The 23,834-nt window shown below is 47.4% G+C and overlaps 1 protein-coding gene across 2 annotated transcripts in view; it reads left to right on the top strand.

The window, feature by feature from the left end:
- The first annotated feature begins 3,781 nt into the window (after positions 1-3,781).
- Positions 3,782-23,834, top strand: part of LOC110296884 (probable ubiquitin carboxyl-terminal hydrolase MINDY-4) — an 88,244-nt gene continuing 68,191 nt past the window's right edge. The window contains exon 1 of one of the 2 annotated variants that reach the window (XM_029478745.1): positions 3,782-4,150. In XM_029478745.1, the coding sequence (XP_029334605.1) occupies positions 4,089-4,150 (62 nt within the window). In that variant the 5' untranslated portion in view covers positions 3,782-4,088. Of the gene's footprint in view, positions 4,151-4,377; positions 4,463-23,834 lie in introns of those variants that run through there. The other variant, XM_029478746.1, reaches the window with a different exon arrangement.

Below are 23,834 nucleotides of genomic sequence, written 5' to 3' on the forward strand. Positions count from 1 at the left end.
ATATTTTGTTATAAAATTGTGCTTTCCAAAACAAATAGTAGGTGAGATTAGTAACTGCTTTGTATATAGTTTTGCAAATCTCTTTAATAACTGGCATGATGGAAAACAATATACAAGATAGATAGATTTTTTTTGTTGCTTCTGAATGTAGTCTGTTGTAGTACATCATTTTTATTAAAGTGTGTGGACAAAATTTGGCCTTAGACAGAATGTAGAAAGGACAAAGAACTTAAGGACCTTTTAAGTGAGTGTCACCATATCTGGTATATGTGGTACTGGGACTCAAAACCCAGGTTTTCACATATACTAGGCAAATATGCTATCAAAGAAAGCTAGACTCCCACCCCTTAACATGGAACCTTAAACTACATAGGTATGCTGTCTGTACTTTATCAGGTTCCAGAGGGCTACCATTCATTATTCCCATGTGATAGTAGTGTGATGCGTCAAGTCCTTTGGAATACATTGGTTACCGAATTATATAGATCTTCTAAATGGACACACACACACACACACACACACACACACACACACAGAGACTCTTTGATGTGGCCACTAAAGATGGCAGGAAAAAATTTAAAATCCCTCCAAACCCTCAAGCTTTGGGTGGCTGATGTAGGATTCCCAAAAGTTGTGCTGTTTACCCCACAGCTTGCATCTCACCACTGAAAACATTGTTTCCCTAGCTGTGACAGGCTCAGTTTATCTTCAAGAAATGCCTGCCAAATTCCAGTCTGAATCACTATTGTCTGTCTGCCCATGGTTCCCTGAAAATCACAGTGCGTTCGCTTCTCTCACAGTTAGACGGTTGCACACGCCGTAGCCACTGTCCTTGCTTCTCCCGTTTGGGTGCCTGGAATAGTAAAGTGATGTGTGTGACACAGTCTGGATTGAATGAGGTTAATAACGCTTCATACTAAAAGCTCCAGGGGGGCTGTTCTTAAGTGAAGTCAGCATCATAGCTGTTCATCTTTATTGCAAGGGTGGGACAGTGGAGAACACCCAGAACATGTGTAAAGTTTAGCTTCCTGTGCACGGCCAGCCGTGTTCCTGCCGCCGCTGTGCACCCTAAATCTCACTGGGAAAGGCGAGGTGGGCCGTGTTTCTACTGTCTGTCAGTTGCCTGTCACTCTAACAAGGTATCTGAGGGTAGATAATTAAATAGAGGTTTATTTAGGTCATAGTTGTGGGTCTGAGAGTCTGTCAGCTTCTGTCTGTTCAGACTCTCGTGAAATCCCTTTGATCCACCTCATAGTACAGCAGGGCAGGTGCCATTATGTTGGGATTCCCTGTGAGAGAGACAGGCTGTGTGGATGAAGCAGGGATTCAGAGGAGCTGCCAGGTTCATTCACAACAAAACAGTCTTGTAGAAGTTTATCCAGTCCCGTGAGATCAATATTGATCCCTTCAAAGGGTACCTCTGAGATCTCAACTTTCTTCTTCTGGGCCATGTCACCTTAATGACACCAAGCTCACACCATGTGGGCCACAGAGGACACATTCACGTCATACCTAGTTATATAGGCTTTATTTTGAATTCCCAAAGTGATCTGGGGACCTCTAGAGGTGAGTGAACCCCACTTTGAGAACCAGTGGTTTAGTGGGTGCCAGGGTCTTGTCTCCTACCAAGATGGCTCAGTTCTTCAGTGTGTGCAGGTGAGACTTTGGTGACTGGTGAGAGGGAGGTGACATGGAAGTGCCATCCCCTTATTAATGGCATCACTGAAGACTTCTTTGGTAATTGTTTTGGGAAGTGAGATTCCTTTCTTTGTGATATCTGAGTCTTGTGAAGTGCATCGAGTGGTGGTTGCTGTAGAATTTCCTATGTTTTCTGGAAGGTGTTTGGCCACACTTGCTGGGTATGCATCAGTTTTTATCAGTATTCCATGGATGAGGTAAATGTGTCCCCTCAGGAACGGTGACTAATGTCTTCCTTCCTGTATGCAGCTATGCCCTACATAGCTTTGGAGCACATTTATAATGCCTAGTCATTTCCATGAGGCCAGAACTCAACAAAATTAGCTCTCCTTAGTCCAACCCAGGCTACTGCTTGCTCCTGAGTTGTTTTTGGAAATGCTTAGAGATACTGAATTCCAGACCAAAGAAAAGCATGAAGGTGGATTTTTGTCTCTCACAGCATTTTCATGCCCTCTGTCCATTGGGTAGTAGACGGGAACCCCATTTCTTCAGCAAATCACTGACAGGAAGGCTATAGTCTGTCTGACTCTATTGATTCCTTCATTTTTAATTAGGCAAATCTTGAGTGCTAAGGAGATATAGGCAGCTGAGGTAGGGTCTCCCTAAACACCACCACGGAGTGAAGAATGGCTTTGGCCACTCCTGGTGTGACACCACCAGGAATGAGAGTGGCCTGCTGACTGTCATGATTCTGGGACATGCCTGTTCTGCATTTGGGCTGTATCTTATCCTGTCCATGGTAATGAGAAAGACGGGCTACAAGCCCCTCCTCTCTCATCCCAAATGTAGACCAAATGTGTTTTGGATTTAGAATATTTCCATTTCAGAAAGTTATCATAGTGCATATGTCACATAGCATGTAAGTCCACAAGCAAAACCAAACATCTTTATAGCTAAACATGAGGCTATTAACCCCTTGAAAAACTTGACAGCCACATCCCTAACAGATGAGAACAGCTCACCACAGAATTACTGAAGAATCCTCATTCAAAATGGCAGGCAATGGGCTGTGGACAGCTTGTGTTACTCGTGAGGATGTGAGGGGTAGAGAAGTAAAATGCTTCCACAGACGACTCTGCTGTAGGTGAGGAGACAGTAAGCAGAACCTCGTGATGAGTTTCCTGCCACCTGACGTGCTCTGGTTAAGGAAAGAGGGAGAGAAAACCCCAAGGGAGCTCTGGGGTCTGTTCAGGAAGGTGCATCCCAGAGCTGGAAGCTTTGGGGGCACCTTCCAGAGTACATTAAGGGAAGGAGGCAGTCCCCTCAGGCCTCAGGGAGCCTGATGGATGAGGAGGCAGGGAGAATGAAAGACCCAAAGAGAATGGAGGACATCAAGGCACCAAGGCCTTGGAAACACCCACATGGTGCACACAGGAACTTACAGATACTGTGGCAGGCAGCATGCATGGGGCCGGCACAGGTCTGCACCAGATGGGTTCCTAGAGCCGAAAGGAGGAGTGGACCCATCTTCTAACTGATACTCTGATGAAAAATATTTTTCTCCAAGGGAGTCTCACTGGGGAAACAACCCACTCTTAAGGCTAGGCTGGCTGCCCAGCAGTAGATGGTCAACAAACAGACTCATGGCATCCTTGGTAGTCCTTTGTTTCATGTTAAGTTAGGGCCTTTTCTTTCCCTTTTTTTCTTTTTAACTTTACAGGTCCTGTCCTCGCATATTATTTTGTGTTTCCTGGGGTTCCAGTGTGTGTGACACTGGGTGTCTCTGCATCTCTATGCACCTGCTATGCTTCTTCTTTGGCTTGTTTGGTTGTTTTTGTCCTATTCTGGTTTGTTTGTTTTATTTGATCTCATTATTCCTTAGATGCCTGTTTATCTCTAAGGAGAGACAGAGAGGGTGTGGATCTGGATGGGAGGGAAGGTAGGGAGGGACTGGGGGAGTAGAGCGAGAGGAAACTGTAATCAGAATATACTGTATGAAAAAAATCATTTCAATAAAAGAAAGAAAAACAAGGGGTTGGGAACAGACCTTCCTGGCGAGGTCCATCCCTGGGATTAGAGGATGTATGTTTTCTAACTCCACTAGTTGAGGGTACTCACTGCCTCTTTTCTTACCGCTTCAGGACTCTTTCCGCAAACGCTCTCTGAGAAGGTCCTCAGCTTTGAGCAGGAAGCTCCAAACCCCAGAGGAGAGCCAGCAGCAGTCTGAGCCTTTTGTCCACACCCCAGCCTGTCTGGGTCCACAGGAGGTCCCCGATTCCAGCAGTGACTCCGTCTCCAGAAGCCCTCTGGGACAGCTGAATGAACTGTCTATAGAGAAGCCAAATGCCACTTCTAGCAGCCAAGGGCTGTCCCAGAGGGACAGACCCAGGCTAAGAAGTATTTCAGAGGACAGCCCACTGGGGTACAGCCACACGGAGGGGAATTCCAGGATGGCCCAGGACCGGCTGGAAAGAGCGTTCAAGCGTCAGGGCGTCCAGCCCCCATCTCTCAGGTGAGCATGAAGAGCCAAGTTGGGCTTTTCCAAACCAAGCACCACTTGGCACACATCGTCCAGCCTCTTGTGGCATTTATGGGGTTCTTTTGGTTTCTTGTGCTGTTACTGCAAGCCCGTGAGGCAGGCAGAACCAGAGGGTTATAATCAACCAGGAAGAAAATGGAGCCAGAGGTCACACCTTCCAAAGGTCGGGGAGGCCTTCTCTGCCCCTCCCGTTCTTTGAGCTGTAGCAGGCTTTAGTTGATGTCCCCAAGCACAACTGGAGTGGCACACCTGGCTGATGTGGATTTGAGGAGTTCCCTTGCATTCGTGAGTCAGCCCCAAAGACATCTTGTGGGCACGCCCTTTATTTCTTTGATCCTCTTCTTACTTCCATTCTTTCATAATAGACCACTGGGGCTTTCTGCAGTGATTGATTTTTGACCGTTCATCCAGCTCTCCACCTGGGATGAGCCTCTTGGCTCTGAGAGCACTGGATTTAACTCATTCCCATCTCATTGAGGATTTTAGAGCATAGGAGGAGGTTGGCTGGTGGGCGGGCGTTCCTGGTGCCTCTCCCTCTCAGGATGCTGGCCCCTTTCTCTTCTCTTTAAGAGCGAGTGTGAGACTGATGCTGTTCTCCTTCAATACATGGTAGAGCTTAGGGGAAGGACTTCTGAGGGGCTTTAAGCTATATTTTCAATAAAAATGCTCTTAATTAGAAGTTTCTATTCTTTGTCAGTAGGGCCAAGTTATCTTTTTCAAGGACTTTGACACTTTTCTCTGTTCTCAGCTTATTGGTATAAATTACACAGTTAAAAATGCTTTGTTCACTTTCAAGTTTGTAGGATCCACAGTGATGTGTCTGCTTTATTCCTGAAATTCTCAATTAGTAATAATTAAAACGTTAGTAATTTGACATTCCCCTCTTGTGCACGTGAGTGTCTGTGCATATTCACACCCCTTAGTCTTATTTATTTAGTCTTATATATTTTCTAGGAATGTCCCTTGGCTTTATGTGAGCCTTATCAGTAGTTTGGGCCCTTTTTAATTATTTCATTTGCTGCCCTTCCTTCTGGTTTAATTTCTGACTGCTTTCTAGTTTACTCTATGGATCATTGACGCTGGCTTCTCAGCTGTCTTCTCTTGTGATTTCTCTGTTTGCCTGCGTCCTTTGATGACTGGAGGCTTTCTTCCTGGTTGGTGGCAAGTCAGTCACAGTTTGAAGGTGGCATTGTACACTTCTGAGGGTGACACACTGACTGCTCCTCCTACACTGCAGCTCTTTTAGGAGATTTTTCTTTCTTTGGCTTCTAACAGTTTGGATGCCATAACCCCAGTGTGGTTTTCATTGATGATACTTTGGGATACATCAACTTTTCTGAAATTGACGATTTATACTCTTGATCGGTTTTGGAAAAATCATCAACTGTTCATGTTGTAAATACTGCTTTTGTTTCCCTTCCTTCCTTCCTTCCTTCCTTCCTTCCTTCCTTCCTTCCTTCCTTCCTTCCTTCCTTCCTTCCTTCCTCCCCCCCCCTCTCTGTCTTTTGGACTCTGCTTACATAGATGGTCTTTCACTGTGTTTGTGTAGTATGGTTTTTAAATATTCTTTACATAATTTTTCTGACATTCTCACTCTGTGTTTCCATATGGGTATTTTTTCTTTTTCTTTTGCAGTGAGATCTCACAGTTTCTAACCCCCGGCCACAGGTGCTGGGACTGTAGGAGCGCACCACCGCCCTCTGGGTATTTTCTCTTGATCTGTCTTCAGTTCATATTTCTTCTCTTTTGTCATGTCTAATATGCTATTGAACTTATTACATAGCTTTTTAATTTCAGTTATTTTTATATTTTAGAATTTTTCTTCACCAAAATCACAGATTCTCCTTCTTGTTTTCAGGCATAAGATTCCTCATGGTTTTAAAGTCACCGCCCCATGACCCCAGTGGGTGAATCACCCTGGGTCTGCTGCTGTTGTCCAGTTTTCCATTACATTTTAGTCATTTCTTATGTCCTCTTTCCATGCATTTTTGGTAATTTTGACCGGACCCTAGTCACTGTGTGTAGACATACTGGATCTGGCTGGGAGAGTGTGCCTCAGTGCAGGCCTGCAGGTCAGAGAAAAGCTTTTGAGGGTTCAGTGTCTCCTTCTACCTTGATTTTGTGTCATCAGTCATGTTTGGGGGTCCAGTGTCCCCTCCTACCTTGATTTTGCGTCATCAGTCTTGTCTAGCGTGTGCTTTACATTTCAAAACTCTTCCTTCTTGATTTTACATTTCAATAACATTTTGATGCTCTGTTTCTGTTTACACACAGTCTTCACTTCCCTGTTTATATATTTGTTTGCTTCTTAGGGTGAAAAGAATTTCTCTTCTTTTCTGTCTTTGTAAAGGGAGAAGGTTTCCTCTGGGCCATCTTGTCTGCGGTCTGCCTTCTACCATGACTTGTGGTATCACCTTTGCTCCTCAATGAGGTCTTACTCGGGCAGGGCTCTCTAGGACCTTTCGTTGATTCTTTCCCTCCCTCCTACTGTCTCTCCCTCCAGTCCCCCTCCATTCCTATGTCCTTTGTCCCCTCCTCCCTCATCACTCCCTCTTACCCATCTGTCTTCATCCTTCCTGAAGCCACACTGGTGGCTACTGTGGCCTCGTGCTTCTAGTTCTGTGTCTTGCTGGGGTCAGCCCTGCTCCTCCAGAGCTGTGTCTGGTCTTCATTCTTCCCATAGGGTTTGGTTGTTTCTGTAGTACACCATGTCCACCCGCTTCTGTGGAGGGGGCAATGTGGCCCTGTCTGTCAAGGCCCTGTTTCCCATCATCTCACACAGTTCCTCCCTTGTTAGTCACGTCCTTTTCTTAGGCTGGCTCCTGGGTCATGCCTTTACTCTTTAACAGCTTTTATGCTTACCAGAAAGTCTCGGTTTACTTGTCTGTTGTCTGACTCCTCCACTGAAGATTATTTTCACAAAGGCAGGGACCTTTTTGTTCCCTGTGCTTCTGACAGAGAATGGACGCTTAATGATACCATCCCTGCAACGGACTTCAACAGCAGTGTGCAAGTCAGGCCTTTTCTGCTGTGGGCCCACATTGGGTAAAGCACTGTTCTAAGTGTTCTGGGTAATCATCAAAGGTCCGAGGGGATAACCCCGTGTCACAGATGAGGAAGCATCTTCAGAGACATTCATTTGCCCACACTTCTGCATCTAGTGAGAGTCAGGGTAGAGTCTGTGGAGCATACAAATGAGTATGTCACATCTGTTCCCAAGTGCAGCTCCTTCCACAGCCACAGGGGTGGCTCCCTAGCCTCTAGCACACTGCTGACTTCCAGAGTCGTCTTTACTCAGAGCCAGTCAGCTTACTTCCGGTTCAGTCCAGAGTCACTGCCTTGGGTTTCCCTGTAGTGCCAAAGCAGCGTTGTTCTAGAGAAGGGGAACACATCAAAACCAGTCTGTGTGCGCGATCTCATGCTGTGAAGAGTGGGAGGCCTGGGTTCTTCAGTTCTGGCTGACCCCGGCTTGTTCATGTTCTGCTGGGGCTCTAGTGTCTCTGACTGTAAAGTCATCTTACACATATTGCTGGCCGGAGTCTTGCTTCCTGTTATTGTGGCCCTTATGGGAATCAGCAGGTATATGCTGCTTACGGGGCACTTAAAGAGGTGTGGTTCTGCAATCTGATGATGTGGGGTGGCAAACCAACTGTATCCTTTGTAACCTGTGCCATCACAATCACTTACTAAGTCTTGGGAGATGGCATGAACTGCATCTTCTAGGAAGAGGGGGTGGGTTAAAATGTTTATGCAGCTCCCTGTCCTCCAGTATTTGGCAGGGTGTAACCAGGGATATTTCTTGTGTGTTTAATAGTGTGGACTTCTGTCAGTCAATCAACATGCATCTGTGTATATGTTCCTCCTCTTCTTCCCTGTCTCCCCTCTCCTCTCCTCTCCCTGTCTTCTTCCTCTTCTTCCTCAATTTCCTTCACCCTCTTCTTTTTGGGCACCATATTAAATGTGTTACATTTTCCTATTTGTTCTTCATAATAATTCATTGAGGCAAGTATTACTTTTTGATATTTTTTTTAATGAGGAAAGTTTCCATTATCTTTCCTGACCTCCACAAACAAATAACAAAACAAAGGACACTGGGCAGACACGAGCTAGAGACAGCACCTTTGTGACTGTAAAGGCCACGGGCAGAGAGCAGGAACTCCTGAGTGTCAGTGGTCCCAAGGGGACAGCCTTCTTTAGCTCACTGTAGGCTGGGGTAAGTTTCCTTGTGTGGTTACTGCGTGTGGAGGCCAACCCTGGAAGAACTGCTCACTCTTAGAAGGAAGAAGGTTGAGCCTAGGATGTCCTTTTATTTATACAAAATTGAGCCATTAATCAAGTCCTACTTCTTCCTCCTCTCAGTAGGCATGAAGGAGAGAAGAAGGCCCGGGAAGAGGGGACCACTGAGCTTTCTCCATAGCACAGACCTTTCTAGACTCACACGGGCCCTTGGTTAGGAGAGAGAGCAGATGGTCTGGCAGTATAGGCACATGTGGGGCTGCATCCATTTCCCATGACAAGCTCAAGAATCTTGGGCGGAAAACAGAACAGCGTTTCACCACACAGAGGTCAGTCAGAGATCTGAGCAGAGTCACACTAATGCCGAGCTGTGGGCGGGCAGGACTGCTTGACTTCTGGAGGCTCCAGAAGAATCAGTCTCCTTCTCTTTTCTGGATTCCAGTGGCTGCTGGCAGTCCTTACTTGCTGCTTCTTTCTGCCATCTTTAAAGCTGTCAGGCTACCACCTCTATGCTTTTTCCTCTGCCTCCACAAGCAAAGACTCTGATGATGCGGGGCCCTCCCGTGGCCAGCAGCCATCCACAGCCTTAGTTTGCCGTTGCTGACTAAGGTCAGTGCAGCAGGCCTGGGGTTAGTATGTGAGCAGGTTTAGAGGAAGGGATCGTTACCGGCAGCACCTTCTTGCAGTGCTTCGAAATTCTGTTTGGTCTCACTACAGGTTTTAATGATTGCCTTCTGGCCTCAGTCTGTCTGTCTGTACCACCCAGGACTTGCTGCTTTCACTTGTTTGAGGCATTTTCCTGTATTGACCCTTTTCTTTAAGAAAAAAAATCTGGGCTTTGTGTGAGCAGGGATGCAGGAAAACCCATAGCTACAGCCATTGACCCCCACCCCCACCCCCCACCCCCCACCCCCCAGGGTCCACACAGGAACTTTGGCTTCATAGAGAACAGCCACACTAGGCAAGGGGCAGCTGGGAGTTTGGTCCCCAGACCAAGGCCAGGCTAACCTGTTGTCTTCTGCTGGAGGTTTTTGCAGAGCTAAAACAGCTCCTTTAGACCCTCAGGCCCCTTGTCCAGTGTTTGTCCAGGCCAGTCAGGAGACCTTGCTCCTCTGACTCTGGTAGAGCTTTCACGTTCCATAGAATGAACACTAGGTGGCAGTGTAATCTTGCCCATCTTTGGGACTTCTAGTCCACTTATGTACATTTAGCAGTACTCATTAAGTTCTCTCTCCCCCCTCTCTCTTCTCTCTCTCACCATTCTTCTCTCAATTCTAAGCCCCCCCCCCGTCCCTTCCTGGCGTCCCCAGATCAGGAACAGAGGCTTCAGACCCACAGATGCCTGTCTGCATGCTGGGACAGAGGGACTTCTGCCAGCTGAGGTTTGGCCCTCGCTTAGGAGAGGATGTGGCATCTGCAGCTTATTGACTCTTCCCCTCTCCCAAGCATCCTGAGTCTAACAACATGCACACCACAAGGGATGTGCACACCACGTGGGTAGAATTTTCATCTTAATTTGTCTCTGCATTGTTTGGTCTTTATGTAAGACGCTGGAGACTCAAACTTGCCTGCTCTTTGAGACCGACACAACACCCAGATGTCTCCCTGCCTTCTGGCCCACCCACAGGACCAGGTGGCCTCTTGGAGCTCAGCCTTGCTCCATATTCTGACCTGAGAGCTGTCTTCTGTGGGCACCACCTCCCCTGGTCTTAGCCAGGCCACGCGTGACCTTGCACATGTACTCCTATCCTAGCCCACCATTGTTCCTTTTTCCTTCCAAGGCTGACATTGGTGATCAAATGCCATGCGGCTGTGCTGCATATCACAGGCTCCACTCTGTCTACAGGACAGCGATGTCATCATTGCAGCCCTCAGGTACAGCACCAGGGCTCTTGTGTCACTGATACTGGGCATCCTGCAGGGGAAAGAGCATCCCACGATACAGATTTCTCTTGAGACCAAGAAAGTGTGTCCAAGGGGCTACTGTCCATGAGTCTCCTCTTCTTGACCAACTGTGGGCATTAACAGGGTCCTGAGATCCTTGTCAGCTCTGTTGTGGTCTCGAGTCCTAGTGTGCAGAGCAGGGGGATAGTCCCTGTAGATGAAGTAGCTGCTGCCTAATGGAAGGAGGCCGCTGAGCTCAGAGATAACCTGGAGATGCTCATGGGAGTGAGTGCAAGGGCAATTGTCTAGAGCCTCAGTGCCTTTTCTGATTCTGAGAATCCAGTCTTCTGGGCTCCAAGATAGCTTCCCACAGGTCTCAGGGTACCAGAACCTCAGCAGAGGCCCACATAGAGATGGGGCTAAGCCTGCCTTCACATTCTGGGGATCAGGGTAAGGGCGAGGCAAGGTAGGCGTCCAGGCTGCAGACCTTATGGAGGCTGTCACCATCAAGGCTGTTGAACTACAGCAGGGTAGCACTGAGAGGGACTAGCCCTTGATATTTACACTTAGTGTTTCTTGTGTTTCTCACCATCAGTGGCCTGGCTGGAGGAATCTGCACACTTCTCTTTGGTTCTCTCTATGTTATGGCAGCTTTTCATACAGATGGAGTAATAATGTGATACTTCATCTTTACTTTGGACTCCTTGGGGACTGGAATGGGCCTTGTTTCCTATTCTTTACCCATTTCTGGTTTTGAGCCTGGCAATAATAAATGCTGAGCAAATAATAAATGAATGTAGAAGGGGAAGAGAGGAGAAAGCCATACTGATGAGTGCCATGAAATGTACCCTGAAAACCAGGAAGAGAACTGAGCCAGTTCAAACTTTCTTTGCTTTTCTTATTGACTTTCATTAATTCATACATTCATTTTTTTCTCACACTTTCATCTTAACAACTAAACATCCAACCAACCCAGTCAAATAACTAGCCCAACCAACAAACCCAACTAACCTGACTAATGGACCAGACCAACCAAACTACCCACCGAGCCAACCAACCTAGCTAACCAGGCCAGTTGGAACAACCGACCCAAACTGTATTGTTGATATTCATCATCTTGAGTGCCACCTTCTTCAAGAGGCCTTTTCTGATTGGCTCCTGCTCCTGTGCTTGGGCCTATCTCCTCCTCTCGTGCACAGCACACTAGGCCAGGTTGATAGACTGTCGCATTCCTCTTGTTGCTGGAGCTCAGGAGCGAACTGTCTCAAACCCCACCTCCTCCTGTACTGCTCAGAACTGTTCCTCTACTAACAGTAGAGGTTAGTTACACCACTGTCTGTCTGTCTGTCTGTCTGTCTGTCTGTCTGTCTGTCTGTCTCTGTCTCTCTGTGTGTCAGGGCTTATGGATATTGATAGCTGAAGTACTGTAGGATCTTAGAGGAGATGGCTTTATGAATTAGAGATGGGCTGTTTGAAGGCTGAGCGGCATTAGTGAACCCCTTACTGTGCCTGGAAATCATTCATTGTTCTTCATTGTCCCCCAAGCCTAAGATTTTTGGGGGACTATGCTGTCTGCAGTGCCTGGGGTCTTACTCCTAGCTCTGGAGGCAGCTTTCCTATTCTTTCTTAGCACTCCTCTCTAAGCCTGCATCCAACTGTGCTGTCTGGAGGCATTTCTGATGCTTGCAGAGTTACGGTGGGTCATGGAGAAGAATGGGAGCCTGTGTGCTTAGCCCCTCCAAGGACTGGGATTTAAATATAGGAGCATCCTCTTTTTCCTATTCTGAGTCCCCCTGAGGAGTGAGTGCTTAGGGGCTGGGGTGGAGAGAGCTTGGGTCAAATGTCATCTTATCCCATCTGTGGGAGTGGGCCCCTTTCTTCCTGACTCCACTTGATTAACCCAAATAGCAGCCAAGTGGGAGAATTCTGCTGTGCCACCCTCTTAGTGATGGCACTGACGGCCTTTGAGGCTGAGTTCATCAAATCAAAGTGATGGCCTGCCAGGACAGCTTCCTGTATAGTCAGATTCCATGTGTGCACCTCATTCCAGAAAATTCTACTTTGTTTTCTCTGTTCATTCCATGAGAAGTTACTAAAGCCATGGGATTTCTTTCATTTCCTGTTGAAGACAGTTTTGGAGTCATGGGTCCCTTAGAAGCAGAGCCTTTTCTTGATAGAGTAAACAGTTTTTGATCTCAATATAAATACATGGTAGTTAATTTTGTTCAGCTCAGCAAAGCATTCGCAGAGTGCCTCTTGCTGTTCAAGTGGTTTGAGGAGAGCCGTGCTGAAGAGGGATCCTGCCTTGAGAGGCTGAGACACCCATACACAAATGTTGGACAGGGCTGAGGGGGTTCAGGAAAGCCAAGTGAGAAGAACACAGCAGAAGGCTGTTCAGAGTCTGGGTCGTGTCAAGGATAATGAAGCTGTGTCAATACTGAGTACTCATTACTTAACTGGCCCTATTGCTTTAGATGAATTCTAATCCTGGTAGCATTTAATCCTGGTGGCAAACTAGGAGGGCTACTGGACCCATTCTACAGGTGGGGAAACCTGAGGTAGAGAGTGACCAAGCTGCATGGATCTGTGTAGGCAGCCTGTCTTAGTTAGTTACTATTGTTGTGATGAGACACCATGACAAAAAACAACTTGGGGAGGAACAGGTTTATTGGGTTTATGCTTCCACATCACAGTCCATCACTGAAGGAAGTCAGGACAGGAACTCAAACAGGAACCTGGAGGCAGGAGCTGATGCAGAGGCCATGGAGGGTGCTACTTACTGACTTGCTCCCTATGGCTTGCTCAGCCTGCTTTCATATAGCACCCAGGACCACCAGCCCAGGGATGGCCCCACCCACAGTGGACTTTTCTTCTCCCCCCATCAATTACCAAATAAGAAAATGCCCCGAAGTCTGGTCTTGGGAGGCTTTTAGGCTCTCTTCTCTCCAGTGACTTTAGCCATTGTCAAGTTGACATTAAACCAGGCGGCATGGCCTCACTGTCTCCTGCCTAGGCTAAGGAAGAAGGCTGCTGAGAAGCTGGCATTGCAAGGGTTTCCAGAGAGTGGGTGATTCCATGCTGAGGAGATGGTGTGAGCAGAAGAAAGGCCAGCGGGAGTAGCTAGGATATTGGGTGTACAGGACCAGGAGGAGAGGGGACTGGACAGATTAGTTGAAAGCCAGGCTTTCTTTTCTAGGCAGTAAAAAGAAATGAATTTCAAGTAGTTTGCGCGACCTGGCAATTTCTTAAATCAATGATGGTTAATTACACAGGATTGTGGAGTACAATGTGGTGTTTTGACACATGTATAAATTGTGAAAATGATTAAATCAAGATAGTATTTTTGTCTCCTTAAACATTAAACATCTTTTGATTAATGCATAATAATTGTATATATTTTGGGGTACAGTGTGACATTTTGATGCATATATGTACTGAGCAAATTGGGGGTAATTAACATTCCCACCCCTTCAGCCTTTGTGGGTGGGAACTTGAACTACTTGCTAGGTAGAGGTGTGCGTTGGGAAGCTTAGTCCAGGGCAGTACTGAACACAGTGACAGAGGGGCTGGGAGCTGGGTTTCCAGGAAGAAGAAACCTCAGGATGTGGGCGGTAAGAAAGGTCGTGAGGCTGGAGGAGGGAGGGCTGCAAAGATAGGACTGTGTGGATCAAGAAGGAGATGGGCGTTTCTGATGGCAGAGCTTTTGTTCCCATATTTCAGAGCAAGAAGAACGCAGATCCTGGGCAAAATCTGCCAAGAGGCTTGGGTCCTTAGGGCGGGACTGGCATGACTCTGGCTGGTGATGTTCTTGGAGGGTGAAGTGAACATTACAGGGAGTGACTGATAAAGGCATCAGGAATCTTGCAGTGGAAAACCTGCATGCTTGGTTGGCATGGGACAAGGGAAAGGAGTGATCAGCACAGAGGGTAGCCTGAGGAGTCTGATCCAGCCCTGGTAGGGCAGAGAGCGTCTCTAGGAGGCAGAAGCTGGTCATTTGGGGAGGGTGGGATGTTGCTGAATCTGGTGGCAGGATGGAGGGGAAGGAATTATCAGTGGCTTCAGAGAGAGCACTCTGGGTGGAAGACGGCTGTGGGTAGAAGGTGGACTGCATGGCATTGAGGAACAGGAGGGTAAGGACACCCAGTGATCCAGAAGCCCAGCTCAAAGGACCTTCTCAAGAAGAGAAGCCTGGGGTGTGGGTGGCAGTTGGTGGTTGTGGAAAATTAAGGAGTAGGGAACTGGTTTTCAAGTTAGATAAGATGGGAGCATATTTGCAAACCAAGGCCTGGGTTCCAGCTGCAGAGAGCAGAAATACATCATCCTCAGAGCCTGGGGGAGTCTGGGTGTGTGCTAGGGTTGGGTCTGGAAGTGGGGGTTGGGGGACAGTACCAACAATAGCCAATTCATTTTCTGCCATGTTCCACGATGGAAACTGATCTCTGTCATAATGGCCCCAGGCATTGCAAGTTCCCAAAGTTCCTTTTTAAAGTCCCCAGTGAAAGGGCTGATTCTGCTAAGCAGAGCTTGCGAGCTGCTTGATTTCAATTTAGTAGGGATGAGAGATTCTCTGTAGATGCAAAGATGGCACCCCAACTCTGGTCTTTGAAACCTATGTATACTCTAGCCTGTCCCCCAGGCCACATGCAAGAGCTACATACAAAAGGTGGTAGTCAGCTGCTGAATACCCTTTCCACACCCTCCGTGAGAGAGTGAAAACAGTCAGCAAGACTGGGATGCATTTGTGGATGCAAGGTATTGCCAAGATTTCTTCCTAAGGATGACAAAAGCAATGTCTTCCCCTCCTCATAAGGTCCTATGAGAGACTGAGACATAATTATACCAAAATTTACTTTGGGAAATGTCTCAGTTAGGGTTTACTGCTGTGAACAGACACCATGACCAAGGCAATTCTTATAAGGACAACAGTTAATTGGGCCTGGCTTACAGGTTCAGAGGTTCAGTCTATTATCATCAAGGTGGGGACATGGCACCATCCAGGCAGGCATGGTACAAGAAGGAGCTGAGAGTTCTACATCTTCCCCTGAAGACTGCTAGTGGAAGCCCATGCCCACAGTGGCACAACTATTCCAACAAGCCCACACCTCCAAATAGTGCCACTCCCTGGGCCAAGCATATTCAAATCATGACATTCTACTCCCTGGCCCCCAAAGGCTTGTTCAAACACATGCGTCTATGAGGGCCATGTCTAGCAATAGCATAGTAAGTGCATTTAGTCCAACTTCCAAAGTCCCACTAGTCTCTAGTAGTCTCACCAATGTTAAAAGCCCAAAGTTCAAACTCTCTTCTGAGATGCATCCATTCACTTAACTCTAATCCCCTGAATCAAGACAGGAAACCAGCTGGGCAAATTCCAAACTCTGCATCTCTATCTCTGATGTCAAAGCAGTTTTCATATCTCTATCTCCTTTTTCATCTTTGTTGACTGCAACAAACTTCTTTTGCAAGAGGGCACAGATGAACTTCCCAGGATGGAAGCTTGGCTAGAAGACAGCCACTCATGACAATGGGCTTGTTTCCTCCCTCTGCCATGAAGGTCCAGGGGAAAGGAGCCCCTTCAGCTGACAGCTCGGAGGTTGGGATGGGTGTGTCTGGTCACTTCTTTCCTGCAGTTCTTGGGGCTGGCACATTGAGCTGCCTCTTCTGGGCCTTCATGACTGTGGCCCTCCATCTCCCCTCTGATCTTCTTTAGGCAAGTGTGAAGACAGTTGGGAGGAACATTCTTACAAGTGACAGTATGGCTCCCTGTGGCCCCAGGGTCACTTTGTTTACATTCTCTCTCTCTCCTTACAATTTCCTTTCAGTGAAAAGAGAGCAGAAAACTGAGGACCCTAAGAGTGTCAGCGTTGGGAACCAGGCCAAGAACTCTGCCCTACACGAGATCTAGAGTCAAGGTTCAATATTCCACACCCACCCTGCTGTACGGAGGGCGGGCAGGTGAACGGTGTCCAGGAACCAGCCCTAAATCTGCCAAGGAAATCTACCCACACCATAGACCTCTACAGCCCAGAGCCACCCCTGTGCCCCACCGAAGCTTCCCAGTAGGTCTCCAGGCACTTTCTATCCTAGATGTGAGCAATTAGCCACCCTTAAAAGCTCTAGGAGAGAATGCAATGAAGAAAAGTTGAACATAGCCCATTTTAGTTAAAAACAAAAGCATAGCTCATTTAATATTCAGCAGAGACATTACAACTGCTTTCTTCTTCCTCTTGTGGAAGAAAATGACTCCAAAGGGAACGGGTCCTAAATGGGGGAGTCTGGGAGTACTTAGACAAGGATCCTGGCTTTAAAGCATCGTCATATAAATGAAGCCACATAGATTTCTCTGGGGGGTGATGCTGATTCAGGAGGGGCAGGCCAAAGTGCTTAGCTGGGGTGTGGCTTGACCTCACAGCTTGCTTTTAAATGCTTCAGCGAAACGGCCTACTCCCTCTGAAAAGGAGTGTGTGTGTGTGTGTGTGTGTGTGTGTGTGTTTGTGTGTCTGCATGCATGGGTGGAAAGAAAAAAGTGAATGTGACCTGTCACCCCGAGTGAAGGGCACACGGATATGTGATGTCATCTCTCACTTTCCTTATGTTTTTTCAGTAGAAGAGAATTTGAAGCACGAGGAACAGGTAGGGAAAGTGAGTGGCAGATAGAATGTATCTTTTACCACTGAGGAAAGACCCAAAAATAGACGAGGTCATAATATGTGTCATGAAATGTTGGAATCGGGGTGAGGTGATGGCACACACTGGACTGTCCAAGAAACTGAGGGCACAGGCTGACATGATTGAGGACCAGGAGAGTAGCAGTCCTCCCTTTGCTGTGTGGGGAGGACTTCTAGGAACCGTGGCTGTCATAGAACTAGTAGCTTGCACCAGTTGCACAGATAGCAGCTTGCTTCAGGTTTGCCCTTTGGGGCATTGGAAAGCTGGCTTCTGTCCTTTCCCCACCAGACTTGTCACCTCCATTGACCCCCGCAAGGCCCAGAGCCCTCTTCTGACCCCCCTGGATGTTTTCTTCAAACCCTGACCCTTTGATTAGACCTGCCTCATGAGGTTCAACGTGACATTTCCTACAGCAGACAGCATGGCGTGGTTCTAGTTGCTTCAAAAGCTTTATATTTATTCTGGAAAGAGCTCCAGAAACCACTGGTTAAAGCACTTCCTGCCGGCTGTGTTATTGGGGCTATTTCTTGCCTACATGATTCAGGGACTGTAGTCTAGTCTATATCTCTACACAGTGGCCTGCTGCGGATGGCAGAGGATGAAGCCCAAGAAACAAGGACTTAGGGATTTGGGAGATAGGTGTCTGTCTCATTAGGTTCAGATCCTTACAATCCAGTAAAGCCAGAGTCTCACAAGCGCTTCATTCTGCTATGACAGCTTTTATTTTTGCTTAATTCTTTTTTTTTTTTTTTTTTTTTGAGACAGTCTCATTATGTAGCTCTGGCTGTCCTGGAACTCACTGTGTAGAACTCAGAGATCTGCCTGCTTCTGCCTTCCACCTGCTGGGATTAAGAGCATGTACCAACCCACCAGGCTTTGGCAGAAGTTTTCCTGTTGAGGCGAAAAGAGAATGTGTTGCTTGCATCACCCCCCTGCCCTCCAGCTCCATACACCCACCCACGCTTCCTTACAAACTCCCATGAAGTCTGTTACCACTAAGGGATCCAGACAGGAAATGTGAAAATCTGAAATCCCCATGTACTGACTTCTTGAGGCAGTTGTGTGCTGTCCAGCTTTGGGACCCAGAGAGAGTTTTAGTTCTGAACCGCCACTTATCAGACCAACCTTGAAGAGCTCGTTTCTCTGCCATGTCTCAGTTTCTCAGTAAGTCCCCAATCTGCCAGGCTTCCCACATGCAAACTGCTTGTGTTCAGTAAGTGGAGACCTGCCTTAGACACAGGGGGAGCAGAGAGGGAAGGGATCCCCAGTTTGGACTCAGGGGTAGTCACACCTCATTTCTAGTGAAATTGGCTGCCAGGAGAGGCACAGGAGGCAGCTTAGCTGGCTCAGGGACACATCTAATTTTAGCCCAGAGTGAGCTGGTTCTAAGTCGGGGCTGGCTTACTCAGGAGAATTCCACAGCTCTCTCTGGTTTGTGTGTGTTAGGTAGCATGATGCTCACTCTCACAAGGTTAATGAACTTGGGACAACCTCTTCCTGCTCCTCCTTCTAAGAAACATCCACCTAGAAGACAGTCTGTCCTCTGTGCTTTAAGAGTAGGTCAAAATTTCCTGGAGGTTCTTTTTCCATGATGGGCAGTGTGGGGTGGAAGAGGGAGTAACTGAAGGGACCAGTTTTGGTTTCTCTGCCCAAATTGGCGAAAGACAGCTGCTTCCCTGGGCCTGTGTGCCTAACGAGACCTCTGGTCATCCCAGTGGCTACAATTGATCATGTACTCCAGGGGTTAAAGGAATAAAAAGATGAGAAAAAAAAAAAAGATACCAGAGCCAGGCCTTGTGGGGAAGGCCTACAATTCCAGATACTTGAGAGACATTCAAGGTTTGCTTGGCTAAAGAACGAGTCCAAGATCAGTCAAAGCAATGTAGTAGACCCTGTGTCAAGAAAGGGATAAGGGTCAGGGTGGGAAGGAGCTGGAGTGGTAGCCCAAGGCCAAAGCTCTTGCTCAGCATGCCCAAGGCTCTGGTTTCAGTCCTTACTACCACAAACCAATCCTGGACTTAGGTCACTTTTAGAGACAGTCTCAGAATTCCTGGACCTGAGACGTGCACTGTCTGGGTGGCCTTTAGAGTTCTTCCCTGTTCTTGTTTCGGTTTTTTCCTGATTGTTAAACCCAGCTTTGCACACGCCGGGCAGGTCTCTATCAATGAACTTTGTACATGTGGGATTGGTCTCTACCCCTGCGCTTTAGTCATGCTGGGGAGGTTCTTGACCATCGAGCTTCCCTTCCACGTCGTTTCAACTTTGAAAATGTCATGGGTATGTTTGTGTGTTAATGTGTATGAAAGCCAAAGGGCAACATTGGATGTCTTCCTCTTTTGCTCTCCACCTTATTTCTTGAGACAGGGTCTCTCATTGGATCTAACACCTGCCCATTTTCCTAGGCTGACTGGCAGCAAGCCCCCAGAATGTGCCTGGCTGCTTCTCTAGCGCTGGGATTACAGGCACGTGCTCTGTGCCCAGCTTGGTACGTGACTGCTGGGGATTGAACTCGGGTCCTCATGGTTGTACGGCAAGCACTTTACCAACTGAGAAAATGCCTTAGTCCCTTCTTTTAAAAAATTCTATTTATTCTTCACTGTTTAATGAAACTTACTCTGTGGTCTCCGCATACCCTGAACTCGTGCTCCTCCAGCCCTGAGCCTACTGTGTGACAGAGATTACAAGCTTGCACCATTGCGCCTTGCTGAATGGACTTTTTAAAGAGAAAGAAATAAAAAAAGCATTTCCTTTTTCAAATTCTCTAAGAATCACAAATGGCATGTATACCTTTGAGGACCCTTTGTAAAGACGGGCTCTTGGAGCTCCATTTACCTAATGGTACAATAGACTTTATTGAGTTGTTATTATAATTTTGGGATGACATCAATACACTTCCATAGTGTTGAGGTAAGCGGTCATCTTGAAGTAAAGGCCCATCTCTCAGTGACAGGGCTTTGTGAAACATTTAACTGTATGGTTCCCCCTTCCTCTGTGTCACCACAGACCTATGAGTGGGGGATGGATTTATAGGGGACAGCTGAAGCCTGAGCCTCACTGTCCCTATTTGTAAAAATAAGACTGAAAGTCCCTGTGCTTACACAGGACTGTGTGAGAATTTGACTTGAGAGTTGCTTTGCAGGTGCCTGGGCAAGCAGCCAGTGGCTGCCACCAAGGCAAAGCTGGCGTTTAAAACACCTAGACTGGCACAGGAAGGGAGATCCGGGCCAGGGCAGATCGTCTGAAAGCCACTCAGAGACACAAGTGTCATCTAATAAGAATGGCTTTGCTTTCTCATTTGTCTCTTTCCGAATGGTTGTTCCATCTCTGTGGCCCTGACAGTGCTGTTTCACACCCGCCTTTCCTAGGTCTTTAATGAATATGGTCAGCAGGGAATGGTCGTGTTCAAAATGAAAATGCATCATCCTACAAGTTGTTTTACACTGTCCTTTGGCTTACTCAACCAAACAGAACTAAGTAGACTGAGTGGACTAGTCCAGGTTGGACTAGGTCCGGAATGGCTTGATGGGGCCAAGGGAAAGTCAGCCTTTCTCCTCGGCATGGCTCCCTTCCTTGGCTATATTTGTTGGCCTTCACTGCGACAGTAAGGGTAGAACTACTCCCCCAGTGTGGCTTTTACTCACAGCTAAGCAAACATCTCCACACAGCTTTTCAGCCACGGTGGAAGCCCAGGCCACTTATGCAATGGCTTCCTGGTGGTTGTGAGAACCTTTTATAGCTCAGAGGATGACCGTAATCTCCCTGTGGTGAGGTCAAGGCTATGGAGACATCCTTGCCATCACAGACTCTCAGACCATCCTTGGGAGGCAAGTCTGGAAAGTTATGTCCCAAGAAGTGTCATTTCCATTGAGTCTTTGTGCCACTGGGGAGGTAGAGTCCTAACTAGAGGTAACATCAACGGTTGTGTTGCCTGGCAGTGTAGGACGTGCCCTGCTCACTTCTGGATTACTCCTGAGTGTGCATGGGCCAGGCTTCCCATCATTTCTTCAGCATTCTTCTCCATCCAGCTTCTCAGGAGTGGGCTTGGTTGAATCTGGGAGCCCAAGTAGTGTGCAGAGGGCCAGTGGCAAGACCATGATGCAAGTAAGCCATGGGCTGACATCGCTGTGTTTTGTTTACTGTCCGTCTGAGTCAGAAGCGTGGATGCTTTGATGAATTTGTCCAGGGATGCAGCCCATAGAGACTACTTTTCTCTCAAGAAGATGCTTATGTTCCTGGAGTGACATTACCTCTACACAGTTTTAAACATTTTTTTTTTTGAGACACACTCTCTATATAGCTCTGGTTGTTCTGAAACTAGCTATGAAGACTAGGCTGGCTTTGACCTCACAGAGATCTGCCTGTCTCTGTCTCCCATGTACTGGGGTTGAACGCGTGCACCATCACACCAGCCTCCTTTCCTTACGTACTGAACATCTGCCTCCTAGCATCAGTCTCACAGTGAAGTGGAACTCAGATACACCCAGAAACTCGAGTCCTGAACAAGAGTAAGCACAATGAGGACCACAAAGCTTTTCTGAATTATGTACCCTAGAAGGAAGGACAACCTGTCCTAATTGATTTAAATATTAAGAAAACGCAGCCAAGGCCTCTTGCTTCCAACATGGGATACTTGAAAATGAATGGACCAGAGTGTCTATAGCCTTGCCTGTTCCCAGGATCTTGGGGAAAAACCCGACACTCCCTCCTAGCCCAGTCCATTTCTCTAAGGCAGTGGCTCTCAACCTGTGGGTTGCAACCCATTGTGTGTGTGTGTGTGTGGGGGGGTGTTAACATATCAGATATTTACATTATGGTTCATAACTAGCAAAATTTTAGTTATGAAACAGCAACAAAATAAATTTGCAGTTGGGAGTCACGATAACATGAGGAACTGTATTAAAGGGTTACAGCACTAGGAAGGATGAGAAGCACTGCTCTAAGACATCCAGGTTGGACTAGGTCCGGAATGGCTTTCTAACTTTCCAGTCAACTGGGCTGCATCCTGGTGAACTCCGAGAGCTTCAAGGCTCCCAGAGGGAGAGCCATTCATTACTAACTATGCAGAAGCCAAGAGCCAAAGTGGAAGAATAGGAGTACAATACGAGGGAAGGTCATAGCTAGTACAGTTTTGTTTTGCAAACTGTGCCCTTGAAAGAACCCTCTGAACGTGAGACTTGGGTAAATTTCTTTGTTCTTGGAATGTTCCAGAATCCATCTTGACTCATGGAATAGATATACAGGAAGGAGAAGTGTTGGACGTGCTCTTGGATTTTGCCCGGGCTCTGCATATTTCTTGTCAAGGGTGTGTGCCAAAGCACCTCAGGAGGGACACAGACGGAAAGAGAGTTAAGCTGAGCAATTATCACCCCCAAGAACAATGGTCCAGGAGGCCAGGGTACAACGTGTATTCCACCCAGCCAGATACTGGGTAGATGGATTTTCCAGGAGGATGCAGAGCCATCAGTGACCCACCCCCAATCTGTCATCACCGGGTGATGCCTATCTTTGTCCAACCTTCGTCATCATGGACCCGGATGAGAGAGACCTGGGTATGCAGCCCAATTCCCAATTAGGGATTTTCATCACTTGCAGGAAGATCATTTATTTGGGTTGAATTGTTAAGGCAGATTGTTTTCACAGTGTTCCAAGCAGAGAGCATTCTTACAGGAAATACCAGACCAGCCAATTATAGTCAGGTTTTCCATATCCTCAAGAGGAAAGGAAAAAGATGGTGAGAGAAAGAGAGAAGGAGAAGAAGGAAGAGGAGGAGAAGGAAGAGGAGGAGGAGGAGGAGGAAGAGGAGGAGGAGGGGGAAGAAGAGGAGGAGGAAAAAGAAGAAAGAAGAAGGAAGAAGAAGAAGAAGAAGAAGAAGAAGAAGAAGAAGAAGAAGAAGAAGAAGAAGAAGAAGAAGAAGAAGAAGAAAAGAAAGAAAAAAGACAGCGATGAAGACGTTGATGACAACGGAGGAGGAAGAGGAGAGAAAGGAATTTTATTTCTATTCTGAAGGCTGACATTTGGGGAACTGGCAAGTAGCGTGTGAAGTGGAGACTTGTTGACGTCCCTGAGCTACACAATGCGATGGTTAAAGCACACCATGACTTCGGGATAACCCGAAGTCCTTCCCGAGACCTCATGTTCTCTGTGGCTTAATTTTAAAAACGTCTGCTGATCATCTGGTGGTGGAGCGAGGCAGAGGAAGCCCCTCCAGAGGCTTGGACACCTCCCATTTGTCACCCTGGCCCCCAGTGGTGAGATGGTTGGGAGCTTCCTTCCTCTCATGAGCTTGTTAGTAACCCCAACAGGTGGCTTCCCAGCATGGTTTGCATCCAACCTCAGCACTGCACCTCCACCTTCCCATAGGAACTTCATCCATGACTACATAGGAAGCCAGAGAAATGGGGAACAGCAAGGTGAAAGGAAAAAGCAAAAGAACCTCTGCCATGGAGAACCCAGAGGTTTTTAAAAGCCTTTCGTATCAGCAGGTCTGAGGACGGAACACTCCAAGGCAGCTGCTTCTCCACAGAGCAGTCTTTAAGAGCATGGTTCTGCTGCGAAGGAAGGAAAAGAGCAGCATGCAGCTGCTCATGAGGGGTCTGGGATAGGATGTGTCTGAAGGGCTGAAGCCAGGAGCACCATATGTTAGCATCCTTAGAGCAATCTCAGAGACAACTCAGGTAAAATGGGGGTGGGGCAAAACTTGATTAGCTCTGCAGCCATCGATGTCAGTCTTGTTTGGTCTGTGTGGTTCTAACTACTCTGCCAGATTCCTGTCTGGCTCTCACCGACAACGTCCCTGCCCTTGTTGCATGCCTCTGGTGCACCTTGAGTGGGACACTTAGTCGTGTGGATGTGGACATGTTCCTAAGGC

This window comes from Mus caroli, chromosome 6, assembly GCF_900094665.2.
Source record: "Mus caroli chromosome 6, CAROLI_EIJ_v1.1, whole genome shotgun sequence".
Taxonomy (NCBI): Eukaryota; Metazoa; Chordata; class Mammalia; order Rodentia; family Muridae; genus Mus; species Mus caroli.